Source organism: Aulonocara stuartgranti (genome assembly GCF_965226115.1).
Source record: "Aulonocara stuartgranti genome assembly, chromosome: 15".
NCBI classification, from domain to species: Eukaryota; Metazoa; Chordata; class Actinopteri; order Cichliformes; family Cichlidae; genus Aulonocara; species Aulonocara stuartgranti.
Genome location: NC_138951.1, coordinates 25,780,177 through 25,793,016, shown reverse-complemented (window position 1 = coordinate 25,793,016; position 12,840 = coordinate 25,780,177). Strand labels below are relative to the sequence as shown.

The following is a 12,840-nucleotide window of genomic DNA, read 5'->3' as shown; positions in this document are numbered from 1 at the left end:
GGCTGATCTCACATTGACGATCTGACATGCCCGGAAAGCTTCCAGATGGGTCTCACGCTGATTTCTGGCACCGAATACTTTGTGATTTCATGTTGGATGTCAAACTTGCCCTGAGACAAGAAATAAAGATTTTAGATTCAATTTCACATCCTAACAGAGCACACGGCGTCTGCGTATATGGCCCAAAAATGTTGTATTTGGACACCCAAATTAAGACTTTCAAAAAAGGGCAACTTGTGTCACGATCTACCCTGAGAGCAGAAGATGATTCTCTCACTTCTTCTCACACTAAAACTATGTTTTCTGTTTGGGTTACATCTGTGCACCCCCATTTTAACCATCCTAAATACATCTGCATCATCTTGTACTTTATATCCATTTTTTGCCATCCAGCTTATTCAGCCTGGGGACACGGCTTTAAACTCTGAGCTCCTATATGACATAAATAAAAAATAAATGATTGCATTAATAAAACATGAAGTGCGCTACAGTGATATGATGTAAGGTTTATGGGTGAGTGTGAGGTCCATGAATGAATCTTTGTGCAGACCAGTCCAAAATCCCCCTGAGCCCGTCTGTCAGTCACTGAATGTACAGCAGGGGAGAGAGACCAGGTTTGAGTCCTGAATATGAAACTGTACCGAGTCACAACGCAAATCTGTGACATGCTGGACGGGGTCACAGTGACACCAGCTCTGGAAAAAGTCTGCTTTTTATTAACATTCTGACAGTTTAACACAAGCAACAGCAGGACAGAGACTTAGTGCAGCATCTTTGTAGAGATGATTTTGTACAGAAGCAGGAGAGAGTCCCCCCCCCCCCCCCCCTGGACAGATTTTAACTGCAGAGAGGAGCCAAAAAGTTTTCTTTCATACTCCTGCTCCTGTCTTGAGAGAAGAGAGGAATGAAACCAGAAAGGCCAAAAATCCATATCGAAATAAAACTGAAAAACGATACTTTAGCGGTGAGCGCAGAGCAGCTCGGCAGGGAATAAAATGAATGGCATCCATAAACCAGTGCTTTTGTAAAACAAGGGAATCCATTTCTTTACATGCTGTGGATGATGCTGACCTGACAAACACATTTAATTCTTTTTTTCCTCATTTTTAAAAAGATCCGACTTCTTAAATAATGTTTCCAGGCTGAGGGAGCCTCTCACACCTCGAATGAGTCATAATCATAAAAGATGAGGTTGTTCATGATTGATGTCAGATTAGATCCACTGCAGTTTGTTTGTCATTCTAGACAGAGCACATAAGCATCTTGGAAAACCAAAATCTCACATGAGCATTTTGATTTGCAGATAAAGCCCCTGTGGATCGAATATATTACACTTTTTAACTGATAGCATTCAGCAGGTTTCTGTAACTGGTTGTCTGTGGCTTTCCACAAGCCTGTGTTCCTTCTCCTCTGCCTCTATCATCTACACCAGGGGTGGGGAACTCCAGGCCTCAAGGGCCGGTGTCCTGCAGATTTTAGATGTGTCCTTGATCCAACACAGCTGATTTAAATGGCTAAATGACCTCCTCAGCATGCCTTGAAGTTCTCCAGAGGCTTGGTAATGAACTAATATTTTGATTCAGGAGTGTTGACCCAGGGTGTTGTTTAAAAACCTGCAGGACACTGGCTCTTGAGGCCTGGAGGTCCCAACCCCTGATCTACACGGATAGCTACAAACTTGTGGGAGCCAAGTTAAGATAGTTCATATGTTTTAGTATTTATATTTCGCTGTTGTTAAGCTTGTTTGTGTAATTAATAATTTAGGAAGTAAATGCATGTTTATGGTGGAACTAAAATTATTTTATTGCTGTGTTGGTTTGGTTACGTAGTACCATGATTACATGTGCCTTAAAGACTCGTGCTTATAGTAAAATCCGGGCATCACGGATGTATGCAAATTAGGGCATGTGGTGCGGGAGGGGGGAGAGAGAAAAAGAGTTAACACGGCATAAGCTATAGGCGGCAGCAGGGTAGAACAGAGCCACACGGTTTTCCTACCGTAGTAGGTTATTTTGTTGAGGATAAGTTAAACCTGACCACTCCTGTAAGATGCAAACTGTGGAAAAAAATTTTTGTTACATCTTTTCACATCGGAGTCCCGTGGAGTTCTTTTTCCTCTTCAAACTGACGTACGCGAGTGAAGCACGGGAAAACTGGTCTCACAGCTTATACAAAACTTCTTGGCCATTTTCTGATGGCCATGCAGTCTCCTCTTCAGGGTTCACCGTGAGGTCATAGTGGTGTTCTGCCTGCACTGCTCAGGTGGTGTAATGAAAACTTGTTGACCTTAATGTGATTAATACTAAGAAAATAATCAATGATTTCCAGAATGACAGCAGTACGCCAAAAGCTGGAATCATACACCGCGGAAAAGTCTAAATTGCGGATACTCGGAAATAAATATCAGTGTAAATCCGATGCAGACAAAGTCAGTGATTAAACAAGGAAAACAAAGAATTTACTTGTTGCACACTATTTCTTACCATTTCTAAAAATATCTTGTGTCATTTCTTTATTATTTTACAGAAAGTCTTTTAACATTTTCTTTCATGTGCTGCAGTGGGCTTTCTGTGAAGGACAGGGATAGCTCAGTAGGTAAAGTGTCCCTGTTTTATTTTGTCCCCCTGTCTTGTTAGATTCTGTTCAGCTGTGTCTCATTTTCCCCAGTGTGTCCTTTCTTTCTAACTACCTCATGTGTCTATTTAATGCCTCAGTTTTCCAAAGGTCTTTGTTTTTCTTCATGGTGCACTCCTCTGGGGGTGTTTCTTTTGGCTCAAAAGATGCATGTCTGGCTCAGTTTTGCTTTGTATTTTCTGTGAGTTCTAGCAATTAAGCTATCCTTTCCTGTCTGCTACATAGCGTATCATGACAAAAATCTCTTATTTTACTTTTGCTAAGGTCTAAGGTTTGAGCTAACAGGTGCGGCTGTTTAATTTAGCTAATTGAAGTCACTGTACTGTATTAATGCTGTTTGTTTGGCAAATACTGCTTGCTGGAGTTTTAATGAGTGAATTTTCTGGATGTTATTTCTGTTACGTAGCATTAATGTGCCAGTGTCTGTCTGTATGATGCAAGTGTTCAGTTGATAGATATTGCTAACCAACCTTGCTAATATTCCAGACTGATTTGAGGCAAACTGGTTCACAGGTTCAACATTTTAGCCCTATAGTTTTAGGCAGGACTCAGACATGCTTTAGAAGTTATCAGTAAAATCTGAAAATCGTTTCTAAAAACCTACAGGAAATGTGTGGCATGAACTGCAGTATTGTAACCTCAAGAAAATAAAAGCTGACTCTTTTCACCTTGGTGGGTTAAAGCAACTTATCGATAATGTTTTTTAATTGGAGGAAGGAAGACAGAGCAGCTCCTTTCAGGTCAAATGAAACTATTAAAAAAATTGTTATTTAACTTTATGCTATCAAACTAGTGGACAAGGGTGGTCTTAATGGGACAGATCAAAGTGACATCTGATATAACCTCTAAATGCCTCAGACAGCATTTCACAATTTCTTTTCACTATTTCAGCAGGTGATAATCCAGGGACAAGCTAAAACAAAAGGATCCCTTTGTCCTCTGCATAGCAGGGAATGCGATGGGATGTTAGATCAATTTCCAAAGACAACTAGTGTCAAGAGAAATCAAAATAATCAATCAAAAATTGAACCTTGGGGTACACCACAGATTTCAGATAATGATGAAAATTAAAACCAACTCAGTGTGGCAAAGTTAATGCAAACCTGTGCTTCAAGAAGGGCTATCAAAATAGCATCATCAACACATGTTAAAAACAAAAAAGTTTAACTTTGATGCAGAGAAAGCACAGAACGTGGTGATATAAAGTGGAACTTCTTCCACTTCTTGTTTCTCTGTAGATGTGTTTTGCTTATTTGTATTTTCCCCACCTAAAGTCAGCAGTCTCATAGAACTCTATCAAAACTAACAGCCGTCCTCATCCAGCTAGAGAGAAATAACGCATGGCTGTTGGTCACTGGTATAAATTGCTGTGTCCCGTACAAACTGGATCCGCCTTCTTCAAAAGACTGGTTAAATATTGTTGGAGAAATCTATGCAATGGAAAAAATGACTTACATTTTCAGATTAAAGGAAGATATTTTCGTTGCTAAGTGGGAGAAGTGGACATTTTATGGCACCAAGAAAAAGAACAAAACATTTAAGGTCTATAACTCTGTATATCTATTGATGCATGCCCGTATAAAAGTACGTATATAAGCTGGAGTATGTATGCTGCGGAGTAAAGGCAGGCATGCATACGGTAGTTGATTAGAATTGGCACCCACACCTTTTGTTTGCTTTAGTTCTGTTTGTTTTGACTGTGTGCTTGCATGGTTATTTCTCCTGTAATGCAATACATGTTTATGTTTAAACTGTGACAAAACTATCAATAAAAATTACAGTGTCAAAAAAAAAATTGCTGTGTCCCTGTCAGCTGAATGACTGATCTGCTTGGCCTAATGAGGAATTTAAAATTCAGCTCCACGATTACACATAAAGAATAATTGTGATTAGTGTGACAAAGTACTATTGCGTCCCCTCCCCTGCCACCCGATGGATGATGTGGTTTCTCATTAAGTAACAAAGAGACTGGAGCCACTAATGCCAGCAAAAGAAAATGATGTGGTTATTAAATGATTTATGTTTGCATTCAGTGCGAAAATATGAAGTGTGATCAATGGTTAATGCAGTAATGATTTGTAGTCTTTGCACAGTGGCAGGACCTTGATGTCTAATTTGAAATTGTGTTTTCATAGAAATAGTTAAATAGTTTTTTTTAGTATTCTGTTCATTTTGCAGAATAATACAAAATCATTTCAGGGCTGAATCCTTCAGTCCCTCGCATCCACTGTTGGACTTCCTCCTCACGGCCACAGGTTGGACTAAACTGCTTCTACTGCACAGGGAAGCAATACACCATTGGAGGTGTACTCTTCAGACCTGCTGCAAAGTGCTTCACCTGTGTTTGTATGAGTTTGATGAAGACTAACAGGGTCGGGGGTACCGCTTACCTTCAGCAATGAGCCCATTTTTTTCAGCATTGTTTGCTTCAATAGAGGGAGACTCTTTACAGGCACCGCACGGAGGAAGTATGCGTCATTGTGCTTGCATTAGCTCTGTTTCCAGCTGTTTTATGACCATTTTCAAATAGAATATGAAAGACGTTTTAATGCTTTGCTGATGTGGAAAAGCTGGAATATCTTGATAAGCATAAAAACAAAAGTTACAAGATTTGTGTTGAGCACATGTTTTCTTTAAGTGATCTCTTCTTGTGGAAGGTTTTAATGTCACACAAGGAGCGTCATCAACAGTTTATCTGATGCACATATGAAAGTAGCGGATAGAGAATATAAATACATTTAAATGAAAAAGCATTGTGTTTATTGTCCTTTTTCTTTAGCCTTCATTACATGTTTAGCTATAACACTCTGATTAAACATACCAAGGAAAGAAATACACTCTTTGTTGAACATATTTTAACATTTTAACTGTCTCTAATGGGTGTGGTGTTAATGCTCCTATGTGTTTGTTGCTTGTGTTTGCTTTTGATTGTGATGCACTCTTTGTCTTTAAGTGTCAAGTTCTTTGTGTGTCTCTATTCTGTCATTTTGCCTATGTTAACCTTCCTGCCTTCTTGGGACCTTTTTGTGCCACTGCTATGTGTTAAATGGCTGCCATTTCCACTGTGTTCAGTGGAATATAACCAAACTTGCCACAGGATAGTTTTTACCTGTCAATGTTAATATTCCAGTGTGAATTCCTTAAATCAGCCTAAAATGGCTGAGCAGCAGAAATCCCCACACCCATCACCCTGGGGACCATTTTCTGCCCATTGACTTCCATTATAAACGCTATTTTTCAACCCCAAATTATCATCATATGATTTTATTTTTTCTTTTCTTGGATGTCAATGAAGACTCAGGGCCTTGAAGTTTTAATTTTTAAATTGCAAAAAAAATGCAAAAAAAATAATGGCAGGTCAAAATGTATGTTGGTGCCAATCTTTGGTCCATCTAAAGGCCTACTTATAATGACAATCACATATTACTTCAACTGGTTTTTTGTGGAAATATTTAGTTTCGTTTTTTGTTTTTTGGGGCTTATAACACAGGGCGCTCATGTAATAACACTGGGATTTGAAGGGTTAAAACAACGAAAATATAATTAAAACTTTACATGAATATTTCAGGGAGAAGTAGTTTTACAAGGTTGGCTAATTTAAAGTGGAATAAAATATGGATATATGGTCTTTTTATGGCGTGGCTGAGAATGGTCCCTAGGGTGATGGGTGTGAGTTTTTTAAAGGATGGCAGGAGGGTTAAGTGTTTTCATGTGTCTGCACTGTCCTGGTTAGTTATAGTTCCTCACTTCCTGTTTTGTTTTGGTAGTCTTTTGAGCTCCTGTGTGGATTTTCTTTAGCTGATTGTTCACTCAGTACTGTGAGTTCATATTTGTCTTCATTCATAGATGATTTGTAACTCTGAGCCTAGGTGTTGTAGCACTAACGGGTCTAATCTTGTTGCCCTTATTGGAACACAGTTTTACTCTTGATTTTGGTGTTGCATTCTAAAACAGATTGTTAGTAATTGTAAAGTGTGCCTGATATGAGACCTGACCATCCTCAGCATTATAATGATGAGGTCTAACAATATTGCAGTGGCTAATCTTAATTATCACTATGAGTTCTTTCTGATGAATATGTTCTCATCAAAGAGGTTGAAGAGGTAAATACTGATGTGTAGAAAGTGTGAAATGTAAAAAAATAAAGTATATATATCTATATATCTATATCTATCTGAGGGTTGTAAATATTTAGAAGTGAACAGTAGGTCAAATTATATTATTTGCATCTTAGACTGATAAGAGTTCATTTCATTGTTCAGATGAGGTGCATCTCTCTTAACGTTATTATCTTCCAGTTTCACTGGGATGTTAATCTGTCTGTGCAGTGCAGTCATCAAATGCATGACAGCGGCAGATAGGAAGTTGAAACTACTTTTAAAAACAGGTAGAAATGACCGAGGGGCAAAGTGAGTGGATGAGCTTCAGTCAGTGTGAGAGTGGCAGGAATCAGAAGGGAGTGGAGCAAAAGGGCAGGAGAAAAGTCAAGAAACAGGCAGGGAGGCAAAACCTGGCAGCTGATCAGAGAGGAAAGGACACCGAAGCTGCAGCAGGTATATGATAACAGAGAGCCAGGAGTATGTGATTATCATTGAGATAATGCTGTCAGACACCAGAAGCCAATGAAAACGCCTGCAGATGTCTCACATTGTCCTTTGGAAGTTGGATAAAATGAACACCAACTTAAACATTTGACATCATTCCTCCAACCAGCAGCTACACAGCAAACAGAGTTAACCCCTGAATTATTTAGTTGATGTTTACAGTCATTTAAATAAATTCCCACCCTTCAAACAAGCCTTAAAGTATGAATATTTTAGCTGTTATGACTACAAAAGCAAATCTCCATGTTTCTTCATCCCTGTGTGCAGAGACTGAGACATACAGCTATGTGAAAACAGTTTTCAGTTTCTTTGTCTCTGTGTAGACAAAGAAACCCTTACTGTAAGGAGGGAGCAAATACCTGTAAATGCATTTGGTTAGTTGATCCTTAACAGGCATAAGTAAAACTGTAAATGTTTTTGCAGTTTGCTGATCTGGAGTGTTTAGGTGTGTTTTAACATAATGCCACAGAAAAGTGAGCTTGAATTCGTCCACAGTGATGTGATGGACTGAAAATCACACAGAAAACAAATCTAAAAGTTATTGATGCTAAACATAAATCTACAAATGACTGAAAATGTTGTGTTCTGCAGTCTTGAGACTGAAGAAGTCACTTGGATGAGAGACAAAATGTTTCTCCCGCTGAAAATGCTACGTCCAGATGAACAGAATCAACTTTGTGCGATTTCCTTAGCTGGATGGCTGGGCATGTTACAATTACATGGACAATTACTGCATCATTGGAATGAGGGGAGTTTGGAAGGTGTGAGGAATCAGGTAGCTGAAAATGGGAAGAATGAAAAGACTGGAGAGGAGCAGTGAGGGAGCGAGCTACTTGTGGAGAAAGTGTAAGACTTTAAGTTTGCTGCTGTTACCCTGATGTTTCATCAGTGTCCACAATGAAGAGCAGCTTGTGCCCGTTTTAAAGTGTGAACTGGGCTGTAAATGTTTTTCTTTCACATAAGATTTTAAATAAGTTAACTGTTTTTGTTACCTGGGTACATGTAAAGTGTTTTATCATGTTCTTATTGTTTTATTCCATAAACGTTTTACTGACATTTCCCCCATCCCTTGCAGGTATAAGGCCATAGTAAACCCCATGGACATCCAGACATCCAGCGCTGTCTTCTGGACGTGTCTGAAAGCTGTTTCTATCTGGCTGCTTTCCGTCCTGCTGGCTGTTCCTGAGGCTATTTTCTCCCAAGTCGTCTCCATGCAGGTACCATAACGTACATCAACTCCTGCAAACAGTACTAGTATTATAAGTTTCAAGTTTTATTGTCATATACAGATAAACAGTGTAGCCACATTTACCCGTAACGAAATTCTTTGGCTCATTCTCCTCAGCTTTACATGAACAAGGCGACAACAACTACAACTACAGCAACAAATAACAAAATACTAAACTATAAAATATTAAGAGAATTTAAGACAGTTATTTGGTATTTACATTTTGTGAAAAAAAACTTGCGCAGTGAGGATTTTAAAGTGGTTAAAGTGACAGTGTGTGTAGAGTCCAGTAGTTGTAGTGAGTGTGTAATAGTGTGTGCAGAATGTCAGCAGTCCAAAAGCCTGATGGCTTGTGGGTAGAAACTATCTCTGTGTCTGCTAGTGCGGGTCTGAATGCTCCTGAACCACCACCTATCATCATCAATTTCAGGAGCGGGACCACGCCTCATTCACGCCCCTTCCGGCCTCAGGCTATATATATATTCATGCCCCCCCTTTTTTTTCCCTTCTCTTCTCATTTTCCTTCTTTCACTTCTCGTTAATACATAGAGTTTGACAGACCACGTGACTTTCGCGCATTGCATGCCGGGAACTCGTGGCAAAACAATCCAAGTACCGCATCAAACGCAAGCATTTGCAGCACCGCAAAACGTTCATTCTCCGGTTCCAATACCGTCTTGCTTTATCTTTGTGCCCCAAAAAAGTTATGTACACAACAAAGGAGAACAATGCCGGTCCGTACAAAGACAGACTTTATGAAAAGTCAAAGAAAAGATACGAGGAAAAAATCAATCGAGTGAAAGGGTTAGACCCGTACGAGCACACAGAGTGGACAAAATACGTTAGCGTGCTGCCCAACTTTCACCACACTCATATTTATAATTATACGGTTCTTGGAGTGAGTGCATACACTCATTGTCATGGTGAATTGGATTAAAGGACTCAGGTGCGAGACTCCTTGCAGAATGACAGTGGATTTATTTACAGTGAAAAGGTGAGTTAACAGTTCGAGTCTATAATCCAAAAAGGGCAGTGCAGTGATACGGCGACCTCTCCTCACAGTGACAGTGCAGTAATAATCCACAACAACTCCTGGTGCCGGCTCCTCCTCCAATCCTTGAACCCTGGAGGCAGACGAGAAAAAACACACGCTCAATAACGAAAACGTCCTCTCCTTCACAAACCGGGTATGCTAATCATGACTACGATACCCGGTTTAGTTCAACGTTCCAGCGTTGGTTGTGACTCAACCGCCCCGTTAAATAGGTCTGCGCTGGCAAGGTAATTCTGCACAGGTGCGATGATTCTAGCTTAGGACACTCCCCTCCGGTCAACTGCCGTTCCGTGCCACGGCTTCCGGAAGTACATGTTCCAGCAGAAAAACACATGCCCAGGATGGAGAGGAGAACACGACACAGTACACACAAACACCACAACAAATTGGCAAGACGATCAGTGAGGACCGTCTAGCCATGACAGTACCCCCCCATTAACGGGAGCCTCCCGGCGACCGACCAAATTTGTCAGGGTGCCGGCGGCAGAATTCCTTCACCATAGCATCATCCAGAATCGCAGACCGCGGCACCCAAGCACGCTCTTCCGGACCATACCCCTCCCAATCCACCAAAAACTGGAAGCCCCTACCGCGACGCCTGGCATCCATAATCCGCGTGATGGCATAAGCAGGAGCGCCGGCAACAACCCGGGCGGGTGGCGGGGGCCTGGAAGGCGGGCACAAAGGGCTGGTCCGGACCGGTTTCACCTGGGAAACATGAAACACATTATGAATCCTCATGTTGCGAGGAAGGGCCAAACAAACAGACACCGGATTCAACACAGCTTGGATCGAAAAGGGCCCAATAAAACGCGGGGCCAACTTCTTGGATTCAGTTCGTAAGGGAATATACCTGGAAGAGAGCCACACCTGCTGTCCAACACGATAGGCAGGGGCCGGAGTGCGGCGACGATCGGCCAACCTCTTATTCTGCGCCGTCGTCCTCAACAGAGCCGCCCTGGTGGCGCGCCACGCCCGCCTGCAGCGTCTCATATGATGCTGAACAGAGGGAACGGCCAGCTCACCTTCAGTGATGGCAAGTAATGGTGGCTGGTACCCCAGCGACGCTTCAAACGGAGACACACCAGTGGCTGCCGACGTGCTGGAATTGTGGGCGTACTCAATCCAAGCCAACTGGTCACTCCAGGTGGATTGGTTCGAGGAAACCACACAGCGTAACATGGTTTCCAACTCCTGATTCGCCCTCTCCGCCTGACCGTTCGTCTGAGGATGAAAACCTGAAGACAAACTCACACAGGCCCCTAGTCCTGAACAAAACGCCCTCCAGACCCGGGAAGTAAACTGGGGGCCCCGATCAGAAACAATGTCTTGTGGAATCCCATGTAACCGAAAAACATGCTCGGTAAGGAGCCGAGCCGTCTCTAAGGCAGTCGGGAGTTTGGGCAACGCCACAAAGTGCGCCGCCTTGGAAAAACGATCTACAACAGTTAGTATGGTCGTGTTACCTGATGACGACGGTAGACCAGTGACAAAATCCAAAGCAACATGCGACCAGGGGCGCTTGGGGACTGGCAGAAGGTGCAAGAGACCGGCCTGGGGGGCACTGGGGGTCTTATTGCGAGCGCAGGTAGGGCAGGCCGCAACGTAGTCCCGAACATCCCTGAGAAGAGAGGGCCACCAAAACAAACGTCGCAGGAAACTCACGGTGCGGTTCTTACCAGGGTGGCAGGAGAACTTTGCTGTATGGGCCCAGTGTATAACCTTGCCCCGGACCGCATGTGGCGGGCAGAATGGGTCTCTGCTTCTCTCCGTCATCCGTGTGTGGTGCAAATTGGCGTGAGAGAGCATCGGGTTTCGTGTTGCGTGATCCTGGTCTGTAGGTTATAGTGATATTGAAACATGTAAAGAACAGGGCCCACCTGGCTTGACGTGCGTTAAGACGCTTAGCTGCCTGGATATACGCCAAGTTCTTATGGTCCGTCCAAACCACAACGGGGTGTTCACTTCCCTCCAACCAGTGCCTCCATTCCTCCAGGGCCAGCTTGATGGCGAGGAGCTCCCGATCGCCCACGTCGTAATTCTGTTCCGCTTGGGTCAGCCGTCGAGAGAAGTAGGCACATGGATGCAGCTTGCCACCCACCCGCTGGGAGAGAACGGCCCCCACCCCCGAATCCGATGCGTCCACCTCCACCACAAATGGTCGGGTGAGGTCAGCCTGGATCAAAATGGGAGCAGAGGAAAACAGTTGTTTCAAACGAGCAAATGCCTGCTGCGCGGAACTAGACCATAGAAAGGGCAGTTTGGGAGAAGTGAGTTGTGTGAGGGGAGAAACCACCTGGCTAAAGTTCCTGATGAACCTCCTGTAAAAGTTGGCGAACCCAATAAACCTTTGCAGTTCTCGACGCGTCTTGGGTTCGGGCCACTCCACCACTGCCTTCACCTTAGCAGGATCGGCTCGTAGCCGCCCCTCCTCCACAATAAACCCCAAAAACGGCACAGACTGAACATGAAACTGGCATTTCTCACCCTTGACGAAAAGTCGATTTTCCAGCAGACGCTGCAGCACCAGTCGCACCTGTTTCACATGTTCGGCTCGAGTCTTAGAGAAGATGAGAATGTCGTCTAAATAGACAAACACAAAATGATTAATAAAGTCACGCAGCACATCATTAACCATTGCTTGGAAGACAGCGGGGGCGTTGGTGAGTCCGAATGGCATGACCAGATATTCAAAGTGCCCCAAATGGGTGTTAAACGCCGTCTTCCATTCATCCCCCTCACGAACACGAACCAGGTGGTATGCATTACGGAGATCGAGTTTGGAGAAGATAGTCGCCCCTTGGAGTAGTTCAAACGCTGAGACAAGAAGAGGGAGGGGATATCTGTTCTTGACGGTGATCTTGTTCAGGCCCCGAAAATCAATACAGGGGCGGAGAGACCTGTCCTTCTTCTGTACAAAGAAGAATCCAGCCCCCAGAGGGGATGTAGATGGGCGAATTAAGCCGGCAGCGAGAGAGTCTGTAATGTAGCGCTCCATCGTCTCACGTTCAGGCTTTGAGATGCTGTAAAGCCGGCTGGTGGGTAATGGGGCGCCAGGGTGCAGATCTATCCCGCAATCATAAGGGCGATGAGGCGGGAGAGACACTGCTAGGTCTTTGCTGAATACTTGAGCCAGGTCGTGGTACTCTGGAGGGACGGCTGAGAGATCGGGTGCCTTCACCTGAGCTGCCGGATTTAGGGGCACTAAACTGGGCACCGCTGCACGTAAACAATGTTCATGGCACCACTCGCTCCAGCCTATCACGCGTCCCTGAGCCCAGTCAATCTGCGGATTGTGCTGTTTGAGCCATGGGAACCCC

At 43.3% G+C, this 12,840-nt stretch overlaps 1 protein-coding gene across 1 annotated transcript in view; it reads left to right on the top strand.

Annotated features, from left to right (window-relative positions):
- Positions 1–12,840, top strand: part of nmbr (neuromedin B receptor) — an 82,014-nt gene that overhangs the window by 21,240 nt on the left and 47,934 nt on the right. The window contains exon 2 of the mRNA XM_082507052.1: positions 8,314–8,455. Coding sequence (XP_082363178.1) covers positions 8,314–8,455 — 142 coding nt within the window. The remainder of the gene's footprint in view (positions 1–8,313; positions 8,456–12,840) is intronic.